This window comes from Microcebus murinus, chromosome 9 (assembly GCF_040939455.1).
Source record: "Microcebus murinus isolate Inina chromosome 9, M.murinus_Inina_mat1.0, whole genome shotgun sequence".
In the NCBI taxonomy this organism is placed as follows: Eukaryota; Metazoa; Chordata; class Mammalia; order Primates; family Cheirogaleidae; genus Microcebus; species Microcebus murinus.
The window spans coordinates 64,066,204-64,091,343 of record NC_134112.1 but is presented as its reverse complement, the minus strand read 5'-3'; the positions used below and the strand labels follow the sequence as shown (position 1 = coordinate 64,091,343).

Here is a 25,140-nt window from a genome sequence, read left to right as displayed (position 1 = left end):
TGCTTAACTTCTAGAACCAGATAAAAACCCCACGGCTGTGGAAGGACTAGGATCAGAGCCTGATAATTTGGTGATTACGTGGAAGGTGAGCTACGAAGCCCTCAACTTTCCTCGGTATTCTTTAGAGTGAAAAAAAAAAGAGTTGTTTTAAAATAATATCTGCATTAAAATCCCATTTCGTCCATTTCTGGGGAGGAAACCATATATATTATATATCTTTATTTTAAGAGGCAGTATTGTGTAGTAGTTAAAAGCTTGGTCTCTGGAGCCAAAATGAATGGGTGCAAATCCCAGCTCTGCCATTACTGTGTGACCTTAAGTCAGTTGTCCCACATCTGTTAGGCATCTGCATGATGAGAATAATCATAGAACCACTTTCACAGGATTAAAGGAGTTAACACATTTAAAGAACATAGAACAGTGCCTAGCATATATATGTGCTCAAAAAATGCTAGCTAATATTAGCATCATCAAGAACCACCTGGAAGACATGCATCGAGCTATTCCAGTAATCAACTGCTTTTGGGGTCAGGGTGTTTTCTGCATTTGAGAATTTAACACATATTTACTTGTATAATTTTAAAACTTAGATAAATGTAAACATGTATATGTATACATATGTGTACATGTTTATATATACATACATGTAAAAACAGGATAGAATGACAGGCCAGCCTACCCTTTGTTTTTTAACAAAGAGGAAGACAGTTCATAAGTTTCAGTCTCCAAGGAAAATGAACAAGGATGTACCCTCACATAAACAAGAATATGTGAAGGAATCTATATTCACTGATATACCTTTAGAAGTACCCACCCTTGGCTATGGAGCCAGAGTTTGAAAGGTTTATGTGATGTTTACTTCTTCAAGACAGTAATTTACAACCTTTGAAATGTTGATCGCAAACAAGCTTTGAATCTCATCACAAATGAAAAATAGATAAAAGATCCCTAGAGAACATGGTTAATAGCTTGTGTTTTAGTGTTTCAGTGTTCACTTTCTTTTCAGGTCTGGGAATTGAATTTGTTGTTCCCGTACAAGGTTGTGCAGTCGATCTGTTTGATAAGCTTTTATTTGGCTTTTCCCGTAGCCCTTGAATGGCTTTGAATCTAACGGGCCAGGCCTTCAGTACAAAGTAAGCTGGCGTCAGAAAGATGGTGACGACGAGTGGACATCTGTGGTTGTGGCGAACGTGTCCAAGTACATTGTCTCAGGCACGCCAACCTTTGTCCCGTACCTGATCAAAGTCCAGGCCCTAAATGACGTGGGGTTTGCCCCTGAGCCAGCTGTCGTCATGGGACATTCTGGAGAAGACCGTAAGTGTCTGATGCTGTTTCCTTTCTGCTTTTCTCCAGCAAAACAGACTTACCAAGGCACAAGCCAAGGCCATTTCCAGAGATGCTTGGGCTGCAAGGGAGGGAGGCAGCAATTATTTTTATGTAACTTCGCTGAATTTAAACATCCTGGTATGTCAGAAAGAAAATTTCAGAATGTTGAAGGCGATCACAGTACGGTCGTCCCTCAGTATCCCCCAGGGATTGGTTCTAGGACACCTCCTACCCCAGAGACCCAAATCTGCAAATACTCAAGTCCCAAAGTTGGCTCTGTGGAAACTGCCTATGTAAAAGGTTGGTCCTTTGTATCTGTGGGTTTTGCCCCCAAGAAGACTGTGTTTTCCACCTGCATTTGGTTGCAGATGTAGAAACCTGTGGATATAACCAGGCAACTGTATTGGAAAAAGAATTTCCATATAAGTGGACCCACACAGTTTAAACCTATTTTATTCAAGGGTCAACTGTACTTTTTTTTTTTATTTAAAAAGTCCTATTCTCCTACTCAGGATGCTGGAGAATCCTTTGAGCCCAGGAGCTTGAGTCTAGCCTTGGCAACATAGCAAGATCCCATCTATAAAAACACACACACACAAACAAATAGACAAAAATCTTGTTCTCACAAAGTCAAATAAACAGATATCAAAAAAATCTTTCAATCCTTAATAATCCATAGAATAGGACTGGAGTATGCTTCAAGCCGAAATTGTTAGAGATAGTGACATTTATGCATGAAATTGAAAATTGACATGTGTGCTCCTTCTCGGTCCTTCCTTCAGTGCCAATGGTGGCTCCTGGGAATGTGCGAGTGACTGTGGTGAACAGCACCTTAGCCGAGGTGCACTGGGACCCGGTACCTCTGAAAAGTATCCGAGGACACCTGCAAGGCTATCGGGCAAGTAAAAGGGAGCCTTTCCTGTTCTTCCCTTTGTAACAGGCAATCAGTGAATTGCAGTGAATGTTCCGTGTCGTGCACACTGCATAAGATTGGAGTTACTTGGTTCATCCCCTCAAGAACTCATGAACTTGAATTTGATTTATTGCCTCAGGCAGGGCCACATCTAAAGGACCCTGGCCAGAGTTGACTTGAAATCTCTCTATACCCAAAGAGAGGGAAAAAATGTTTTCTCCTTTTTTTCCCACAGATGATCAAACATTCTGCCAATAACAAATAATTAATATTTGTACAAAATGGGGAAAAATAATTCTTAAAGAACTAGAATATAGCCAACTGCACCTAGCTTTAAAGTAATATGCATTACATGCCTTGAAAACACAAAATTATCCTGATAATAATTTAGGCATATTGTTAATAATGTAGATTATACTTTAAGACCTTATAGTCCCAACTGGGTCATTCTTACAAGCATCAGTTATCTCAGCTTTTGGGAAGCACAGAAAGACCAACTCATTGAGATTTTTGATTGTTATTGTGATTTACAAACACAGGTGCATGCAGTGTCACTACTTTGATTTGTTAACCCTGACTCCTAGAGGTCACTTTATGTACTGCATCATGTTCAATTATTTTTCCCTAACATTGCAAGATTCTGTATATAATGTTGACTTCTCTTGAAAATGTCTTTAAATTCCTAAGAACTTAAGACAACTTAATAAACAACAATTGTGGATTTGTGACCAAAGTTAATCAACACTTCTTTTCCATTTCTTCAAAACTTGTGCCTATGATATAAAACAAATAAATATTTTTAATGATACAGTTTGGCTTAGTGGAAAGCCCTAGACTTGGAGTGGAGGGCCTTCTGTGGCTCTTGATACCTCTGTGGCTTTGGGAAAAATACTCAGTAGCCCAGAGACTCATCAATAGTAATAATAATAATATAAGCCTCACTATTGTTTTTAGGATTAAACTAAATGATAGATTATACATGAACTTGTATTAATTCTGGAAAACACTGGGCAGAAATTTTTATTTTTAGAATATTTTATACAAGCAAAAGACTTAAATCCTATTGTCATCCATTTGCCTCGTGTTCCAGAGAGACCCATCTGGGTCTCATGGTGTTTTGTTTGTTTCTCTTATACTCCTACAACAAAATAGTATAGCCCAACTTTGTCACATGGTCTTAAATTAATTTCCCTCAATATCCATGGATTTCTATTCCTCTTGCTTCAGAATCAATATCCATTGGTCTTGCTAGTAATGTTCTTCTAAAATGTACCAAGGGAATTTTCTGAAAAAACAATAATTTTGTGAGTACAAGGGGAATCATGTTTGTTCCTTTGTGCAACCCTGACTTTTGTTCTTGCTGTTTCAGATTTACTACTGGAAGGCACAAAATTCATCTAAAAGAAAGAGACGTCACATTGAGAAAAAGATCCTTACCTTCCAAGGCAGCAAGACTCACGGCATGTTGCCTGGGCTGGAGCCCTTTAGCCACTACACGCTGAATGTCCGAGTGGTCAATGGGAAGGGGGAGGGCCCAGCCAGCTCTGACCAAGTCTTTAATACTCCAGAAGGAGGTATGGGATGGACGTGTATCTGAGATCTCAGGGACATGCGACATGGCCCGAGGGCTGTTGCATGACAGAAGGCCCTCTAAATAAAGTATATTCTGGAAGCTAAATGGGCTTTGTCCAGAGATGAACACAGCACACACAAAGCTGGCAAAATGTCAGCTTTTATGTAGCCTAAGAATATATACAAGGCTTCAGAACACAAAATGCTGCCCTAAAACACCCTCTCCCTTGACTTAAAATTTTTCTGCACATGTATACTGTCTGAACTGTTGCTAATTTGATGTTTATTTTGGTCATTAACTTTCTGACTTGAGGCAAGTTCTGTAAGTTCTCTAAGCCTCAGTACCCTCATATGAAAAGCCTGAGAACTAAATGGGATGACAGTCATCCTGTGTCCCAACTCCCATCCCATTACAATCACTTGTCCTTGGTCTCACTGCCCCTGAGAGAGTCGGGGCCTGTCATGAGGGAGGCCCACACTGGTCCTTTAGATGGCTCAGGAGAAGGTGTCACAGAAGAGATGATCAGAGGATTGTAGGATAAAGAGAGAGGAAGTGGTATGTCTGAAGACACAAAGGTATGAAACAGCATGGCTCCTTCAGGAAATGTCAAGTTGTGTGGCCAGAAATGGCAAGTAAGGTCAGCTAGGGAGGGCCCAGATCATGAGTGGTCTTGGATGCTATGGATATTAATCTGTAATCCCTTAGGGGGTCAGCGAATGGGTTTAAGAAGCTCCATGAACCTTCTAAAATTGTATGCAAAATGTGTAAACATTTTTCTAGGGAGAGTTTATGGCTGTCATCAGATTCTCAAAGGGGTCTATAATCTCTAAAAGTTAAGAACCACTTATTGGGTTGAGGAAGCTGAGAACTATGTACCAGGCACAGTTCTAGGCCCAGGCAAAAGCTGTTGAGGGCCTGAAGTGTAGAGGTAGCAAAGAAAATGGGGAGAGGGGAGGTGGATATGGCTGAGATTAAGGAGGTAGAATCAGTAGGATTTCAAGTCCCAGAAATAAAATAAAATAAAAATTTTGTGTCTCAGGAGAGGGTGGAAATGAGGCTGATGGAGACGTGCAGGCTGACTCTGGTTTTCAGCTAGCCTGACAGTGCCAACAATGGGTTTTCAGGGAATATGGTAGGGGAGGGACTGATTGTGAGGGAGAACTGCCCCCAGCCATCATCCTCATAAGGAAGTGAATAAAAGAAGACCAGGCATGTTTTCTCTGGTACTTTGCCAGCCTCTGCCATAGAGAACTTGACACCCCTCAGGCCTTGCCCAGGGATGTGCCAATACTGGGGCTTTTTTGTGCATCACCTCCAAATCCTGGGCAGCTGTCTGTGCTCAGGATAAGAACATGTCCACACCTGGGCAATCTGGCTCATGCCCAAAGCCCTGCAGGCTAGGACATACTATTTGGAGGCACCTGGTTTGTTGGGGAAAACAGTCCTGAATGGCCCAGAACACAGCTGCTTCCACTTAAAAGATCTGGTTAGAATAGTTTCATTTGGTAACTAGTTAGCTTTTATTAAGACAGCATTCATGGGCCAGGTGCAGTGGCTCACGCCTATAATCCGAGCACTCTGGGAGGCTAAGGTGGGAGGATTGTTTGAGCTCAGGAGTTCAGACCAGCCTGAGAAAGAGCAAGACTCCCGTCTCTACTAAAATAGAAAGAAATTAGCTGGACAACTAAAAATATATAGAAAAAATTAGCCAGGCATGGTGGCGCATGCTTGTAGTCCCAGCTACTCGGGGGGCTGAGGCAGAAGGATTGCTTGAGCCCAGGAGTTTGAGGTTGCTGTGAGCTAGGCTGACGCCACAGCACTCACTCTAGCTCGGGCAACAGAGTGAGACTCTATCTCAAAAAAAAAAAAAAAAAAAGACAATATTCATGAATCAGATAAGTACTGTGTCCTTCAAAAATATTTATTTGGGATCTATATAAATACAAAGTAAAATGTATTTTGAGAGGATGGTTTTAATGAATCTAAATGGAAATGATAAGAGAAAAAGAGGAAGAGAATAAACAGGTACCTGTCATAGGTTCATATTAATGTATTTTCAGCTGAGTTAGGAATGAGTTTCTGAAAACTCAAACCTTGATGAATTGTATGAGCCTCATGAAATGTCATTTTAATACATTTTGAAACATTCAGAAACCTTTGTGTTGACTGTATGTTCTCATTGTAAGTTCCCAGTGCTCCTTCATCTCTGAAGATTGTTAATCCTACGCTGGACTCCCTCACTTTGGAATGGGATCCACCGAGCCACCCGAATGGCATTTTGACTGAGTACACCCTAAAATATCAACCAAGTAAGTTATTGGGAAGGGGGCAGGGGAAATATGGTTTAAAAAATATTTAAATATTATCATAAAATACAAGCTATTATGTCTTTATATCTATAGAATATATACATATACTTTCCTGTGTTCTTTTAGAAAGAACTTCAAGACTTTTTAAAGAAAAATGATTTATCTTCTATTGAAAATTAAGTAATCTCTAGAATAATATAGACTTTTAGGGGTGAGTTGTAGGTGGGTGCTATCATTAGATTAGATTGGCACTATCTGTAAGGGCACAGGCCTCTCAAGAAAATGTTTGAGGTTATTTAACAATACACAATTCCACCTGCAAAAACAGAGATTTTTTTTTAAATGCTATTGTGCTTCAAGCATAAAATTCTCCTAGTTTATAGGCTTATGAAGAATATATTCCCCCTTGTTAAATGATATGATAAACAGGCCGGGCGCGGTGGCTCACGCCTGTAATCCTAGCACTCTGGGAGGCCAAGGCGGGTGGATTGCTCCAGGTCAGGAGTTTGAAACCAGCCTGAGCAAGAGCGAGACCCCGTCTCTACTATAAATAGAAAGAAATTAATTGGCCAACTAGTATATATAGAAAAAATTAGCCGGGCATGCCTGTAGTCCCAGCCACTTGGGAGGCTGAGGCAGAAGGATTGCTTGAGCCCAGGAGTTTGAGGTTGCTGTGAGCTAGGCTGATGCCACGGCACTCACTCTAGCCTGGGCAACAAAGCGAGACTCTGTCTCAAAAAAAAAAAAAAAAGATATGATAAACATTATAGGAGCTGTAAAATGTTATCACTTAGTATGTCAGGCAAAGCATGAGTAGGATTATAAAAGCCAATGTAAGCCAGGTTTGACATTTTGGGTTAACATATTTATTTTATAATAGCATAGCAATTAATGGGGAATGCACTTGTTTATTATTTCTTATTGACAGTTAACAGTACACATGAATTAGGACCTCTGGTAGATTTAAAAATTCCTGCCAACAAGACACGCTGGACTTTAAAAAATTTAAATTTCAGCACTCGGTATAAGTTTTATTTCTATGCACAAACATCAGCAGGATCAGGAAGTCAAATTACAGAGGAAGCAGTAACAACTGTGGATGAAGGTAAGATGGGTATGTATAAAATCCATATAATTATAAGTATCCTGGAATAAAAATGTTTAACTCAAGTTTAAGCTTTCTGTTTCCTTCTTACCATGGAGTAGCCATCCTACCCAATTCATACAAACATTTATTTGTAATTTCTCTTTCTGATATATTATAAAATCAGTTATTTAGCTTATACTGAAATAACTATTTGATATCTGTTTTTAAGACCATGTAAAACTTTTATACTTATATGAAAATATTAGAATGAGAGTGAGAAATTACAATATTTGCCACACTTGAAATTCAAGGTAATATATTTTCCTATCTACAACTTTTACACACACACACACACACACTTATACATAAGTATATGTAATTGTAGTTCTGGTCCTGATTCACTGGAAATAATTTTCTAGATCACATACTGCTTTAGGTTTTCTAGCAAGGAAATTGAAACAATTATTAAATAATGCATTTATTTTGTGTTTGGGCAAGGGATTTTGTGTTTTGGTATATCATCTGGTACAGAAAAAGCAAAATAGCCCCACTAAAGTATTTAGAATAGGAATGAACACTTCTTTTCATACTTTTAAAAAACTCTGAAAATTTTAGATTCAATGAAAATGGTCAAAAATATTGAAAAAAATATTCTGGTTTTGCATGTCTCTAAACTGTAGAATTGCTAAGAATTATTCATTTGATTATATTCCATAGCAATAGAAATTGACATTTCTATCCAAAAATGGTTTGAAATATCCTAAGCCTTCTTCGATAATAGATAAGCATGAATAATGCAGCTTATGTGTGGATTTGAATACTGGGTATATTTGGGGACACCAACATATCTTTGTGCCCTGTACCTGATGTGGCTTCATTCTTCTTGCATGCTTTAGCATTTTAATAAGTGTTTTTGTATCTCTATACATGCTCATGGCTGTGTGACATCTAACTATATAGTGTCCTATTTCTGTTTCCCTTCATTAAAGCTGGTATTCTTCCACCTGATGTAGGTGCAGGCAAAGGTAAAATAATTCATCTGCATGACTTTATACATGTGTGATATTTGCAATGTGAAATGTGGGGAAGTGCAGCATGGGTGAAAAAGAGAAAATAAAATATGCTTTGAACCACAAAAAGGAGGAGAAGATTTGGGCCAATCTTGGCTTTACATTTAATTTCTAGTCCTTTTTTACAAGTAAAAGGCCACATATTGAATTCTCCCCAAAATTTTTTCAAGACTTATCCTTGGTACAAATCCTAATCTTAGCTTTTAATAATATGATTTTGGCTGGATCAGACAGAACCAAAACTGTGGATTTGTCACAGATCCTCTATATGGCCACACCACACATTTAAGGGTTCAGAAATATTAGCCCTGTGATAAAAGCAGCCTGTGAGAAGTCAGATCAGCTGAGCTTCCTGTTCTAATCTGATGTAGCTGCACTCCTCATAGACACGCTGTACGTTCTGTTGACATCACAAAACACTGTCCATTTGGGATTTGGGCTGAGCAATACCCTCCAGCTGGTTTGCGACTAAGTCTTCCCACTGGGACTCCCTACAAGCAAGTCTTCCATGCTCTGCTCAGTGGTGTTATTCCATCCTGTCTTCACCCCCTGAGCAATGCCATAGATGCCCGAAACTTTGACCCTTGGCTGTTGGTTGACCAGTCAGCTTTCTAGAGAGCAGTGGCATCCTCGCCACTGGGCACTGTTTTCACATAGTGTGCCCATGATCAGGGGTTTTCCTGGGCTTTCACAAACCAAATGAGTACAAATAGGAATGAAGAAAAGGAAGACCAAGAGAAATAAGTGCTTTGCCCTAAATTATTCAACTCTTGTGAGCTTAGGCTTGATACATTTTTTCTATTTGCTTAGAAATTTGCTTACATTCGCAGTCTTGGTAAATTATTAAAAGTAGATCAGATAGATTTTGGAGTGACTAGATAAGAACCGTGGCCATTTTCAGTCATCTTGATAATGTTTTATTTGTGCTTTTAGACTCAAAAGGACAAAGTTGTAAAAATTCAAAATTTCTATAATATTGTAGAAAGATTACTTTCTTTCTACAATACTTTCTACTTTCTACAATATTACAGAAAGGTTATTTACTTTATTTAATATGTATACATCTTTTCTGTGAGAATTAGATATTAATTAAAATCATTGGTTGTTTTACAACAGTTTACTGCTGTGTGACTTTAATTGAAGCATTCCAGTAAAAGCCCAGCCTCTTTTCCTACACAATGGACATGTCACTGTGACTGTGCCTAGAGTTGGTAGCAGAGAAATTATGCTTCACCAGGGCTACCTGTGAAGCAAGTCTGAGTAGTCATTGACTTGTTACGTTAGAAGAGGATATGCATTCCACTGGAAAAAACATCACCCCCTATTTTTAATAAATTAAAAGAAATCTTTATTGAAAGAGTTTTGGTTTTACCATTTGATATTACTAAATTGAATTGTGAATTACTTATAGAGACAAGCAAAAATGGAGTGTCTGAAAGTTCATTAAGCCCCTAATATTAAAATCTGACAGATCTCAGATAAGGAAAGAAATAGTGTTTAAGAAAAAAAGCTAAATCTGACCTTTTTAAAATATTGGTTCATTTCATAGTGCAGCAGTAATTAAATATTGCTTGCATAAAATGATAATATTTTACCATAGCAAGACTTTAAACTGCTCATGCATAATTTGTGATCCTGGGTTTTTCTTCCTTAAAAATATTTCTTTTTTTTTTCAGCCTAAGAATGAATTCTCTTCTCTACCTCCTTTCTCCATGCAGCAGAGTTTAGATGCTCTCTGGCAGGAGAAAAATTAAAGTTCTCCAAAATCCTTTCAAATTTTAAAATTTAAATATATCTTTTATATTGTAACTTAAAACAGTATAAAAGGGAATAAATTAAAGATGAATCAAGAGAAAACACATGTAATATCCTTAGCTATAGAAGCGTCAACATCTGATTTTATTATGAATTATGATTTCATGAAAAGTGATTTTAATTCACTTCTGGTCCAAGAAGGGGAAAGAAATACATATGAGTTTATATTTCTTAATTTTCATACAGATTTTAAGAGATGCTAATGAAACCCAAGTTTTCAAATATATAATTATGGAAAAATTATAAACCATGAAGGAGAAGCCAGGATAATTTAATTAACTATATGATGCCATACTAACCTTTCTTCTTACCATTCTCCTCAATATAATTAAATCAAGTGTGGACATACTCAGGATCTTCAAGTCATATATTTTGATCCATTTCTTTGTTTTGTTAGAGCTCTCAATGTTTGTATAAGAATTATAGTTGTTAGGCTGGGCACAGTGGCTCATGCCTGTAATCATAGTACTCTGGGAGTCCAAGGTGGGAGGATGGCTTGGGATTAGGATTTCAAGACCAGCCAGAGCAACAGCCAAGACCCCATCTCTACTAAAAAATAGAAAAATTAGCTGAGCATCATGGTGTGTGCCTATAGTGCCAGCTACGTGGGAAGCTGACGCAGGAGGATTGCTTGAGCCCAAGAGTTTGAGATTTCCATGAGTTATGAAGATGCCACTGCGCTCTACCAGGCACAGCAGAGCAAGACCCTGTCTCAAAAAAAAAAAGAAGAAGAAGAAGAAAGAATTATAGTTGTTTGGCTGTATTTGTTCAATTTCTATATCTTAAAATGGTTTCAGGCTCTGGGATTCTAGGAGGTAGACCTGTGAAAGCATCTGTAAAAATGAACCAAGAACATGCAGATAAGGGATTTATGTTCCCAGTATTGATGGTTTGACACTTGTCCATAGCATTTTGCTATTGCATCCTTAGGACCAACAATCAGAACACTGTTTGGGGGTGTCTAATTAGGGTACAGGAATAGGGAGAAACTAATTGGCAAGGCAGGAACTGAATGTGCATTCTTGACCTAATTAGCAGCCTATTGTGGCCATTCCTCAGTTAGGAATGAGAAGGACATTGAAGACCAGCTAGTGATGAATCCTTTCTGTGATCTGTCTATATTATTACCTCTCACTATATTATTAATATTTTTCTAGCGTAAAAAACCAGTAAATAAAAAAGTTTAAAGTTCATACCTTTATTTGGCCTGAACAAAACCAAAACAAAACAAGGCTACCCAGAAGCATAGAAGATTCAATCAGTTCAACAGCTAATGTCTATCCGGCACGGGAAATGTACCAGCTTTTTAAGACACTGTATATCAAGATAGTAACACAGATCTTGCCTTTGACATGCTTAAAATCCGGTGGATAAGACCAACACATAAAAAGAATAATAAATAGATTGAACAGAATATAAATAGTAATTTGAACTATTATAATAAATAGTAGTTTCAACAGAATGTTATCTGAGCATAGGGGAGTGAACCGTTTATTTTGCAAAACAGGATCCAAAAAATATTGAACTGGGCCTTGAAGCCCATTTTTTTCGGCAGATGAGTCAGGGGTTTGGGGTGGCTGAGGTTAGAATGAGTCAGAGCATAAGCAAAGACAATGGGTTTGAAAACACACAGGATGGTTGGGTTTTACCCAGCACTCCAGTGTGGCTGAAATGTAGAGCGTGAGTGGAAAAGAGAGGAACCGTATCTTGGCTATGGTGAATAATACTGCAATGAACATGGGAGAACAGATACCTCTTAAAGATACTGATTTCAATAAAGCTGGAGACAAAAATTTAAAAAAGCATAAACCGTTTAGAGAAGAAACTCAAGGAAAAGAAGGGAGCATCCATAGAAAACACTGAAAAAAAAAAAAAAAAGCAGCAGCAGCTAAATGCTCTTCTGTTAGAAGTATTTTGTTATAGTTCTGCCTTGAACATCTTCCATAATTACTCCGAGACTAAATTTCTTAGTTCCATGATTCCAAAATTTTTAAAGAAAATTAATGTTTTGCCTCAGTTCTTTGCCCCTGATGTTTTATACACACGTGCGCATATTTACTGTCTCTGTTGACTGATTATATTCCTATAATTATTCCTTAAGAAAAAAATCTCAGAAAACTAAAATTAATTAGGTTCACAGAAAGACTCTGCATAATTCAATAATCAGTTTTGCTCTCTACCATTTCCTTCTGCTTAACACACAACGACACAAAATATACATGGTGTTGTTGAATTATATTTCAGAGGTCAAGAGCATTATTTAACTTCTTTAATACAGTTCTCTCTTTTTTTGATCCTAAGAAATGCTATTTCATTACATTTATTCCAGCAGAAGTGTTTAGCTTCTAAATTATATAACTTATTTTAGAATTTAATTTTATAGTCTGACTAAACCCATTGATGCTTTCTGATTTACCATCCTAGTACATTTTCTCTGGGATAATAAACTGACTTTATTGTTTTAACTACCAAAGTTAATATATCTCTAAATATGTTATTTTTAGTTTAAGGCATTGAGGTAAAGCTGATAGAATTGTTAGCCTCAAATATTCAAATAACATTTTTAATGACTTTAGATGTTGTCTTTACTTAGTAGCAATCATATAGCATCATCTAGTATCCACAATTTAGATTTTTAAGACGCTATTTAGGTTGCAGTATGATTTTTCAGAAAATACTATATAGCAAACCCTTAACAGGTAAGATTGTCTTGCTCTCTGGGGTATGTTAAATGAAATAGTTCTTACTCCTTTTATTTCTTCTTTCTTAACTTCTAATGTAGCATATCTGGCAATTCCTTTTGCAGCTTCTCTTCCAGTATACTCTAACCATCCAACATTCTCCAAAGTAGGGGTTCATCACCTGGGGTCCCTGAGCTCCCTGGAGTCAGATTTTCAATGAAGTCTATGACTCAAAACAGATCAAAGGCCACTATTCTAAGGAGCATTGTTTCTCATCCCAACACCAATTCTTTAAAGACTTGCACTGAGATGGCAAATAGAATTGAAAAGTAGCCACATAGTACTGGGTTTCGCCTTGAAGTCTCTGGTATTCCATGATAACTTTTGCCCCTGGGATTATTCACCAATCCCCTCTCCATCATATTAATACATCAGTAAATGAAGACTGTGATGTTTCCTGGGATAACAGTTTACACTGTTCAGAACCCCTATTCTGAACCCCTATTCTATTACCCTGTAATAGAACTCATAAATTTTAATATACATCATTATTTCTGATTATTAATTTATTTCCTAATGCTATAATTTAATAAATGAGAAACCTTTCTGTAATGAAAGCATGAATGAACTCTAAATTTTAACAGTAAGTTCTAATTTTATTTGCACAATTTCAGAGTATTTAAACCTATTTTATGTTTGTGTGTATGGTGCTGCAATATGATTGTTTGTTTGTTTTATTTTTCTATTGTATGTTTAGTTCAAGCAGTAAGTCCCAGGATCAGCAATCTTACTGCCGCAGCTGCGGAGACCTATGCCAATATCAGTTGGGAGTATGAGGGACCAGAGCATGTGAACTTTTATGTTGAATATGGTGTAGCAGGCAGTAAGAAACAATTTCATTACCGGATTTTTAATTTGGGGGATACATTTCAAGAGATTCTGAACATTTTTAAGGATCATAAGGAACATTTTTTTTCTTTTTTATTTCGGCATATTATGGGGGTACAGCATAAGGAACATTTATGGATCACCTCGCAAAATAACTTGATCCAGTTGAATGCGTTTTCTAAAAAATTATAGTGAACCATCAGCCTATTACATATTTGATATATAACTAAGAATCCCTTTTTGGCATTATTAATAACAAGGAGCATAAGTTCCATTACATATGTCATTTTCATATCATGATGCATAAAACTGTTTCTATGCCCATGATATGTAAACAAGAGTAACAATGAATTATTATATTTGTAAATACAAGTAGGAAAAAAGAAAAGTTTTTTTTAAATCAGATCTTGAAGTAGCAAAAATCAAACTGACTTGAAAGTATTAATTTTGCCTAAACTAACCCAAGAAAATTGTATAAGAAATTGTGGAAAATTAACACTTTAGGGGCATATCCATCATGTTTCAATGTTTGCTATGTGAGGGGTGTCCAGAAAGTATCCAGCCATGTAACTGTTCTTGTTATATTAACAATGTCTGGATAGTTTCCAGACAGCCCCTGTATACCCAAGTCAGGCACTCTCCTTAATTCCTGGTCACACCTACTGGGAGATGGGGCAGCTTTCATTTTCAACAGTTTATAAAACACCAGTGCACCCTCCTTAATGAAGTATGTGCTACATTATAAAAGCTGGGTGGCCAATAAATGTTTGTGACAAAATGCTGAACAGAGTCCAACATTATGTTTAGGCTTTTATCATGCAAATAGATATTTTTAGAAATAACTATCCCTTTAGAAAAACCAATACTTGGGAAAGGTTGAATCTGTAAATTGTTTAAATTAGAAGGCAATTAAGTTTACCAAAAGATTCATCTTGTGAATCTTAGAAAACAATTCCTCCCATAGTTAACTTAAGCTACTTAATGTGTCACAGTTCTTTTTGTAAACAGCTTTAGAGAAACTCAACAGTTCCCAAGCAAGGTGCAGATAAAGCTTCCTTTGTACTAAAAAGAAGAATACAGTGAAAATATATACAATTAACACGCAGTCCAGATATCCAGTCAATTTTTCTTTGGAGATATTTTGTTTTAATTGATCCATTTGTCATGACTACATTTATAACAATCTAATATGGTAAACCTGGGCATCCTAGATTTTGTCATTAGCTTATAAAGCATTTTCCTTTCTTGAAGCATTAAGTGACTTCTGGTCCCTTAAAACATTCAAATTTGTTGTTTTTGCAAAATTTCCATAGGCAAAGAAGAATGGAGAAAAGAAATTGTAAATGGTTCTCGGAGCTTCTTTGGGTTAAAGGGTCTAATGCCAGGAACAGCATACAAAGTTCGAGTTGGTGCTGAGGGGGACTCTGGTTTTGTGAGTTCAGAGGATGTGTTTGAGACAGGCCCAGGTGAGGCACACACCGCGCCAGAGCTGGCTCCCGCAAGAGGTGGAAGCCACCAGGCGCTCCAGCGGGACATGGGGCAGGTGGAGCTATGTGGTGGGTAGGGCCGTGAATGTCTTTCTACGGGGCCCTGTTGGGTTAGGAGTTTTGGTTTTCAATTGTCTTTGGCTCTTTCTATCAAACAAATTACAGGATCTAGCAAATCATCTTCTAACCACATTATTGCCGAAAAAAACCTTTACAAAAACAGACTTAAATATGATTTTTAACTTATTTAGATAATTCAATTCTTCATATCACATGTATAAACTTTCTCCGAGTTAAACTGAAATTTTTGAAATGCTTTTGGAGTTGAAATCGGTTATAAGAAAGTCACAATTCTTTATGTCAAAATGGACTACAACCCAGCAGAACCCTGCAATTTGGTTAGACAACTGGTATGAATATTATTAAATGTGTACGGAACAAGAAATTGTACAATTCACATATTTACATTTTTATCACACAAATTTGACTGCCTGCATATATTTATTTATGTGAACATTATCAAAATACACGAGTAAAAAGTAAAGTTTCTAAAGTAAAGAAAAATGTTGATGTAAAATGCAAGAACATTCATATTTGCTCACAAGATGGAAAACAATCCCTGATTACTTAAATTTAAACAAGGGTTTGTGTTACGTGTTCACAGTGTGGTTCATGCACCCATGTTATGTTCAGTCACTTCATGCATTCTTGAGGGAATGTTGCATATCCTGGAGAACCTGTAGACAAATGTATTTTTTTTGTATCTTTCATTAAGAAAGCATTATGATTTTAAATTTCTTATAATTTAGAAAATATATAATCACATCTGGTTTTAACAAAAGAGACCAAAGGTGATACTCAATAACTTATTAAACTCTATTTTTAAAATATTCATTTGTGAAAATCATAATGTTTTAAGAAAAAATATTTCTCCTATTACTCTGTTCCTTGTATTTCATATCCATTTACGTACATAGTTCTAGCAAACCACTCTATTAAATTTAAAAGGGAAATATCTAATTCACAGTTAGTTTACAAGGTTTTTGTTTGCTGTTATTGATTTTGCTGTTTTAATTTCAAAATACTAAGAGCTCAAGTAGATAATTCTGTTCCTATACAGCTAGAATGTGAATAATAGTACTAGCATTTAGTCAGCTCTACTCTGTGTCAGGCAAATGTTTTCTCATTCAGTCCTTACAACAATCCTATGAAGCAGGCACTGTTATTACCCACTTACACCTCATGTCAACACTCAGAGAGGTGGAGTACCTGCCCCAAGTCACCCAGCTAGAACACAGTAGAGCGAGGATTAGAAGCTCAGCCTTCCGACACTGAAAGAGAATCCCTCACTACATCCACTGCACAGGGTCCACACACCGATGGAACAGGTTGTCTCAGAAATCACCACTTCAGTTGGCACTTGGCACATCTCAATAGTGATTCTGGACCCCGATTTGCAGGGGAGTCAGATTCACCCTCAAAATCAAGTTGTAGCATTTTTTTGTCCTTTTGCAGGACAAAAGACAACTCTTTTAGAAAATTGTTTTTTACTCAGTGGTGTAAATTGCCTACAGTTCCAGCAGCAACTGCCAGATAGCTCAAGATGGTAGGTAGGCATTCTTGTGTTCCAGTGACAGACAACCAGTTACGGTCAATTTTTACATATAAATGTAACTATTAAATAGAATACATATTGATTGAACCCTTGGGGCCTTAGTTAACATGTTACCTCTAAGAGCAAATGCTGTCAGCATTCTAGAATGCCTTGACTTACTGTTAGTCCAACCCCCTTCTCCTGGTTCACCTTGCTTCTTCCTTTGGGGCTGCCGGGTTAACTCCAGTGTGGAAGTGTGATCTTCTACTGCTCTCGCTCCTCCCCCCACGCTGGCTTCTGAGGCGTAAGAATGACAGTACTTCGCATGAAAGCACACACACTATTTGGCTAATTTTTCAACCTTGCATTCGTAAGCTTCTTCTGAGTTCCACTAATTTCAGGAACCTAGACTCAACTTTCATTTACACTTGTTTCATGCATCTTCCTAATATGACACTGTCTCTGCCTTTTATGGTCTGGATTTTTAAAGTATATTTCTTAATTTTTTCCTATGGTACATACTGAAAAATCAAGACTATAAGCAATGTCCTGATACTGTGCTTGTCCCCATACTCCTGGTATGACCTCTCCTTAACACCGCCTTACCTGGTGTGACCAGGTACGACCTCTCACTAATGCCACCCCACCTGGTATGAGCCCCCAGGGATGACCTCTCCTTAACACCATGCAGCTCCTCCTTCCTTTCTCACTTCTGCCCCTCAGTTACTGAGTCTCTCCTCTCCTCTAAAGCAGATTTGTTTTTTCTGGGCTCAACAGCTTTTTTGTCAACTGTCTCCACACTTTGGCCAAGGTCATTTTTTCCCCTTCCTAAGCTTTTCTAACTATTTTAACTGAGCAGGACATTTTTATGCATATTGGATTCTTCATAAATGGTATAGAACAACCATTTCTCTCACCATATGTCTTCTGTGTTTATTCCGTGATGCCAAGCACCCAGCATTCTCCTCAGACACCTCCTGCCACAGAGCACAGGTCATCCATGACACAACACACATGCCAGAACAGAAGACTGTTTTTAAAACTAACTAGAAAACAAAGAAAAATTTATTCCTCTGCTTTATTTTCTATTTTCATGTCCTTTATATGTGTGGGTTTAATTTATCATTTTATGGATTGTTCAAGTAATACATGAATATAATTTTATTGTACAAAATTCAGATAAAGTGAAAATCCTCTTTTACTCTCCTAATAAATGCCCATCCACTGGAACTCGGATTCTAGAAGGAAAAGCTCCCTAGGTTTCATTCTGTGTGTCTGTGTCTCTATGTGTTTATGTGTATTATGCACAATCACAGTTATGACTTCAGTGTATATGTTCTAACTAAAATGATTTTAAAGTATTCTGAGAAGGCTTAAAGCCTCTTGTAGTCATTCTGGGATTTAGATCTTTTCTTGTATGGTTTGAAAGTTAATACAAGTTGCTATTTCCACTTGCACGATTTGTTCTAATCCACTTCTGGTGCACTTGCACGTGTCTGAGTGTGTATGTACACACACGCACAAGCTCACATGCACCTGTTCCTAGACAGTGCCTGCCTAATCTTAAATAATAGGGCAGTGAGGTATTTGATACTTTTTTTCTTTAGACATAGAGGCAAGAATTTAAAGTCAATGTGGGTGTTTGTTTATCGACTGACAAAGAAACAGAACCAGGTTTTGCATGGTTGCATAGCAGCAAGCTGCCAGCTGGAGCTCGGTTTTGGCAGTCACCACCTTCGTGGGGCGATGTCTGTGCTGGTACCTGAGCATCTTATTTTTCTCTCATCAGTTGCACTTAAGTAGATGAAAAATGTAAATGCCAAAGCTATTTATGGCAAGGCTGTAAATCAGTAAGCATACTAAAAACAAAGACTGTTTAACTTCAGCCAAATGTTCAAGAGACTTAAGCCACTTGGTTTTTGGATCCGTTTTGAAGAAAAAGCATACAAAGACCATGTGTGCATTGACAGAAATATATTGCCAAAGAGTATGTAGTGATGGACTTGTCAAACATTTTTACCTATCTCAGAATGGAAAGTCCCTATAGCATTTTATTCTTTGTTCAGACTTTTGGAGATTTGATGTCTAGACATGTTTTCAGGAATGCATTATAGCAGGTGGACATAATGGCCAGTAGTCAGACAGACATAGGTCAAACTCCAAGTTTTGGAGAAGTTCTTCACCCTCTCTGGGCTGGGGTTTATTCCCAGTGCCTACCTCAAAGGATTGTTGTAAAGCTTAAATGAGATTATGCCCTCAGCACAGTGCTTAGCATATAGTAAGGTCAAAAAATGTTAGCTGTCATTGTTATCACCATTGTCTTCATCTTCATCACCATCACGATGACTGTGGTATGTGTACGGAAAGGGGAACTGCCTTTACTGGTGCTTCACTTGTATGTGCTTATGATAACAGCTCAAAACCTCCTTACCTAATGAGGTACAAGGGTCTGTTGGAGAAAGGCTACTGGCCTTTGATTTGTAGTCTAGATAATGTATCTCCACATCTCGTTTTATTTCTTTCCACACACTTCCATACATTTTTACATTCCTCTTCACACTTGATTTTAAGCATTTCCTTTTTCTCCCTATACTTTGTGTGGAGAAAAAGAGGCAATGAGATGCTGTTTTTTCAACATATAGAAGAACCTGGGATAGGTGTAGCTATGCTTATTTCTGCATCCAGAGATCACACATGCCTAACCCAACCATGTGAAATGCATTCAGAAGAAATTCTGTCAAATTAAAAGTGTGATATAGGCATGCTTATGGAATCAAAAGAAGAAAACCTTTTACCTTGATTATGGTCAAAAGAGAAAAAATAAAGGCCTTTTAAAAAACTATTTCTACCAATTTAAGCAAATCCGCATGGGCATGTCTTAATAGCCATTGATGCTGCACTTTGTCCCATATGATTGACACTTTTAAGGAAGACCAGAAATGTCAATTATTCTGTTTAGGTTTTGCATATTATGACTTGTTGGATAAGGGGCTTCCCGTTTATGTACTCAAACAGAATAGATGAAAACTGAAAGAATACGTATGCATATGAATGAGTATTTTCTCTTCAAACTGGTCACTTCATCTAACAACAACTCTACTGATCAAGATGTCTTTCCGAGTCTTTTGAATGGACCCCCAGTAATAACAAATGTTGATCCTTTGAAGGTGGATTCGGATTTTCAGAAATTTCCATTCAGAACTAACTCTTGTAAATGAGATGAAAAATCTCATATTTTGGGTACAAATGGGGATGTTATATAAAATAATAAGGCTGTTTTTCTTGTAAGGCTCGTTTTCTTTTTTAACAGATTTCTAAAACATTTTGAAAATGGCAGCAGCTTTGCAATGACATTTTAGGCTCTAGAAGTGGATCCTTTGAAGGAAAAATACTTCATCAGATGTATACATTCTGTTGTGTTTAAAATTCAGTTTTATATTCTTATCATTATGCTTAATATACAATTTATCCTAGAAACTAAATTTTTTAATTGGTTTGGGAATATGTTTCTATCGCGAATATATCATAAAAATAACTGTAAACATGATGTTCAGCAGGATTTGTTAGCATTTAATGTTAAAGTATTCTGATTTCTCTATTTCGATTTTTTTAACTTAGGAAGATTTTTCAAAGCTAAGTATTTATATAATTCCTGATTAATAACTGACAGATTCCAATTTGGGGCCACATGTAAAAGATGTAAAAGCTCATATAATGTGGCAATTTTTACTACAAGATACTACAGCAGTTCCCATTTCCCCCTTAATCCATTGCCACCAACACCATTGATTTGTTTTCCAGCCATGGCAAGCCGTCAGGTGGACATTGCGACTCAGGGCTGGTTCATTGGTCTCATGTGTGCTGTTGCTCTCCTTATCTTGATTTTGCTGATTGTTTGCTTTATCAGAAGAAACAAGGGTGGTAAATATCCAGGTAAGAAAGAAAGATTAAAGTTGCTTTATAATGCTGCATAATTACCCATTAAGCTAAAAAGAAATCATGAAGGTAATCATGTAGATTGCAATAGTATATCTCCCCAGAGACATAAATTTGGATTTTCTGTTCAATTTTTCATCCCTTTTTATATAATGGCAACCTAAACATTGTCAAGGATGATAAGGCATTTGGAAGAGTAAATTAATATGTTCTCTGAAGAAATTAGTCTGCTTCTTTAAGCTCCACATAAGTTATAGATGTTGAAGTAGCACCTAAAACCAATTGGCAAGGAGAGGGTAGGAGGAAGGTGCATGAAGTACCTTCTTCTTTTCCAGAAGTAATGTATGAACTAAGTCTTGACATTGGATATGTATAGGGATATTGCTTTCCCTATAAGGCTAATAGTTTCCTTAATTTAGTGGGTCCAGTGAATTTATATTTTCCTTACCTGACCATTTTCCCTTCAGTTACAAGAAAAAAACCTGCAAACAAAATAGACTTACAAAAATAGTTTATAACCATTAGTATGGCTGATAAATAGATTAGTAAAGTAGGGGCTAAATCTTAGAAACTTAAAAATTATTCCTTAGGTGGATTAGAAACTAAAGTCCATTTCAATGTTCATTCTATTAGGCTGCCTCAAAATAACTAAATCATCAAAACATATGCATGGCCATATAATAGATGTGGTTATACAGCATCTATTTGTACACAGAATTATTTCTCACTGCTGTCTATCTCAAAGAGTGCACTCTTGAATAAACTTTGCACAAGGAAGCACAGGATGGATCTATCGATGGCTAATAATGTCCATTTTGAAATTTTTAGTTAAAGAAAAGGAAGATGCCCGTGCCGATCCTGAGATCCAGCCTATGAAGGAAGATGATGGAACTTTTGGAGAATACAGGTGAGCCTGTCCTTCTCAGCCACTCCTCATGTCCTCTGCCCACACAAACACTCTCCCCAAAGTAGGAGGACTTGCCAGCAAGTGCTCTGCCTGGCATTTCACATTTTCTTCAAGTATAAAGGTAGAAGCACTTCCATGTCTAAATATTTACACATCCCTCATGGGAGAATGTGTAGACATTTTCACTTTTCACTATAAAACAAATTTCCATTCTGGTCACAGGTTTGGAGGTGGTGTGTCTTCCACTCTGTCATATTTTCCAGGGGCCCCTGCTGTATTGGCCAACCTAGCAAAGCCAGTGTGTTACAGTGAGAATTAAAACAATAAAGACCCTGCCAAACCTGCATTGTAAAGGAAACTATACATGTCATTTTCTAAGCATACTTTCATAACCAGTGGTAGCAGACTTTTTAATCTCAGACATGAAGCTAGTTTTTCTTAAACAATACCTATACCCCTGCCCATTAGTTGTGAAATGACTAGATTGTTTTAGAAGCTGTTAATTATTAAGAAATATCATAGCTCTCTAGGCATTATGTTCATTCCCCTCTTGACTTGACTCTATCATTAAGGAAAAATTTTAACATGACCTATGAGCTGAATTTTTAAAAATATTGTCTTTAAACAAAGATATTCTTGCCTAGGTGTTGTAGGTCTTTTCAAAGAGAAAGAAATGATTATCTCCGATATCTTTAAAACCAGAAACAAAATATATGCTTACTTAAAAGATTGGTGTTCTGGTATTCTAAAAGTATACTTTTATTCATAAAATGCCTTTGTAACTTGTTTTTTTTTCTTTTTATAAGTCTCTTATATAAAATATAATCTTTACAATATGTGCTGAACCCGTATTGAGACTTTTTTTCCAGAAGAAAAGGCTTTTAGGCGAAATGAAATATTTCACTATTGTGATTGCCAGGTGACATTTTTGTGTTAAGTTTTACCTATCTCTAGAGTTCATTTTTTTATTTTTCCATGTCAATATCATGTCAGTACCATGGAATATCATATTTTAATGACAAATAATACCAAGGGTGAGAAATATAGAACTGATTTAGAAGAACCACATATTTTCATCAAAACTGGTTTCATACCAGTTTCCATGCAGATACAAGCGTTTTGCCTTTATTATCTCAGCACCTAAGCTTTTATATACTGATCTTCTTTTGAAAAGAGGTAACTATTGTTTCTAAAAATTCTCAGAATTTCTGTATCTCATAATACAGAAAAATACCTAGTAGAGTTGTCTTGATATCAAATATTGGCTCTGGGGCTGAAAGGATATGAAAACCTCATGCATATCCACACCCAGTCCATCCACAAGGTTTCCATAACACAGTACAGCAGCCTACAGGTGCCCATAGCCGAGGGCAGTCATATCTTACACTGGATAAGTAGAAATCTTCGCTGATTTAATTCACTCTTTCATTCATTTCTCCTGTAAAGAGGATGAGCTGACAATTAATAAATAACTTTTTATTCTTAGAGTTCTTGTGGCTATAATTCTATACAGGATATGCATGCCACTCCTTTATTTATTTGTGAGGAAGCTAAATCTTTAATATAGCCTGAAAAAATATATATATTTGCATGAATTGACAATAAACCATTATACTTATCCATTCTCCACATGGGGATGGATTCCCATTCTACATGATCATGTTTAAATGAATCTGGCAATGTACTGCTCACCGCATGGGTCTCAAATATCAACTTTCTGTTATAGACCTAAAGTCACGTGACTTTCTCCAGGTAACTATGCTACCTACTCCATTAAAACTTGATGAAAATTAAGGTTGAGTTTTATGAACTAGCTTGGAATCAAGAGACCATTAGTTTTACTTTCAACTCAGCTTTTTTCTACGAGCTATCTACTAACAACTTTTAATATGATTTTGTTTCCAGAGCAGTACATAGCAAGTACTTGGTTACTGGCCTCATAATCGCTGTGTTTTACATCTATTTGGCTCTATTTCTTTGTCTCAGTGTTAATTCATATGTGCTGTGTTTGTGAAGCATTTTCAAATGGCTGTCTTTAGCTTAGGCCTTGAGCTTCTTAGGAGAGAAAGACTTCATTTCGGTCTATTGAGTGCAAACCCAATTGGAGTGAAGACAAAAACACTTGCCACACAAGTAATGACATCAATCTGGTAGGTACCAAGGGAAATAAGGTTCTGATGGGTGTCTTAACTGGAAACACTACTCAGTGATATGATTTTTTGATTCATAAGGACAATGCCACAAACGAAATCACTTCCCCAAATCCCAACCACCTTTTGTTACAGATGTGGCTCTGTCCTGTGATTTTTCTGACACTGCCTCAGAATTGTTTTCCCTTTGGTACCTTTTCTAGTTAAAGGGATCAGAAAACTTTTATCATCTTAGAGGTCACGATTAATGAAAACTGTTCCTACTGTTTATTATAGAATCTTTATTTTTAATAATACATTTAAGTGTGATTATCTTCCCTAAATCACCAGGGTCCTATTTCTGCCTTGTACCTTCTGGAAGTTTTGAGCTCTATGTTATTTATTAATTCTTATTCTCTTTTATTTTAAAAAATAAATTATTCTGCTGAATCATCAGACACACACAAAATTAAGACTATTGCCTAACTGTAAATTAATTCCATTGATGATTTACTCATTCTTCACCTAAGGATGAAACTATTTCTACCTAGTTGGCCCTGAGCCAGATGATATTTCATAGAGCAAAGAGGGATGGAACGTCAGTGGTGGCCCAATATGATTTTTTTTTTTCATGTGCTATAACCCTGTGCCTTCCTCCAACACCCAGCCCCAAGCAGTTACCCTCTGGTGGAAGCCTGCAGCTTTGTTTGTTTGTTTCTTTAATTATACAGACAGTAGGATCTACATCCTTACTAGCATATAGAAAAATCAGAGAAACAATGCAACCAACAGTGTAAGTATTTTTTTATTCTTTAGATCCATTCTTCTTAAAACCAGAATGAACCTAGATCATAAACCATATACCCATGGTACTTGAACTCATAACTGACTGCATAATTAGTGTCTCTTGCCATAGGAATCTTGTCATTCATGTGAACACAGCCTTGTGGCAAGCATGCTAACCTGTGCTCATAAGGCTTGAATGATGCCAAGATGTGTTATATACCCTAGATTTATTCTGCTCACAAACATGAACTGGGTTGTGAACAGAGTAATGATAGACTTTTAGAGACTAGGTCAGAGAGAATGTTTGAGTCATGAAAGTCAATAAAACTCCAGCATGGTTTGGCCATGGAAGGGTGGCAACTACAGGAAAATCAGACCGAATTATGATTAAATTATCTGCTGCTGCTGAATTTTATTCCATAGGCATTTAATGGGTATGTACAACTCTGAACCAAGTGCTGTTGGAAAAAGAAATTGAATTCCCTAAACTTTCATTCCTAGAGCAGGAAAAAGGAAAGAATACACTCCAGTGCCTTGTCTACTATCATAAAATTAAGAAGGAATGAAATTTTTTTAACAAAGAAAAATTGCTAAAATGCCCACTGTCTCCTTTATTGTTATTTCACAATGAATTCATTC

The 25,140-nt window shown here is 36.8% G+C and overlaps 1 protein-coding gene across 18 annotated transcripts in view; it reads left to right on the top strand.

The window, feature by feature from the left end:
• The window catches only part of NRCAM (neuronal cell adhesion molecule), a 265,047-nt gene that overhangs the window by 233,312 nt on the left and 6,595 nt on the right, over positions 1-25,140 (top strand). For 4 of the 18 annotated variants that reach the window (XM_076006545.1, XM_076006544.1, XM_076006543.1 and 1 more), the window contains 8 exons: positions 15-85; positions 1,089-1,314; positions 2,109-2,224; positions 3,609-3,813; positions 5,999-6,121; positions 7,050-7,226; positions 20,545-20,676; positions 21,508-21,586. In XM_076006545.1, the coding sequence (XP_075862660.1) occupies positions 15-85; positions 1,089-1,314; positions 2,109-2,224; positions 3,609-3,813; positions 5,999-6,121; positions 7,050-7,226; positions 20,545-20,676; positions 21,508-21,586 (1,129 nt within the window). Of the gene's footprint in view, positions 1-14; positions 86-1,088; positions 1,315-2,108; positions 2,225-3,608; positions 3,814-5,998; positions 6,122-7,049; positions 7,236-8,197; positions 8,234-13,531; positions 13,658-14,975; positions 15,129-20,544; positions 20,677-21,507; positions 21,587-25,140 lie in introns of all 18 variants that reach the window. The other 14 variants (XM_076006542.1, XM_076006540.1, XM_076006546.1 and 11 more) reach the window with 7 other exon arrangements.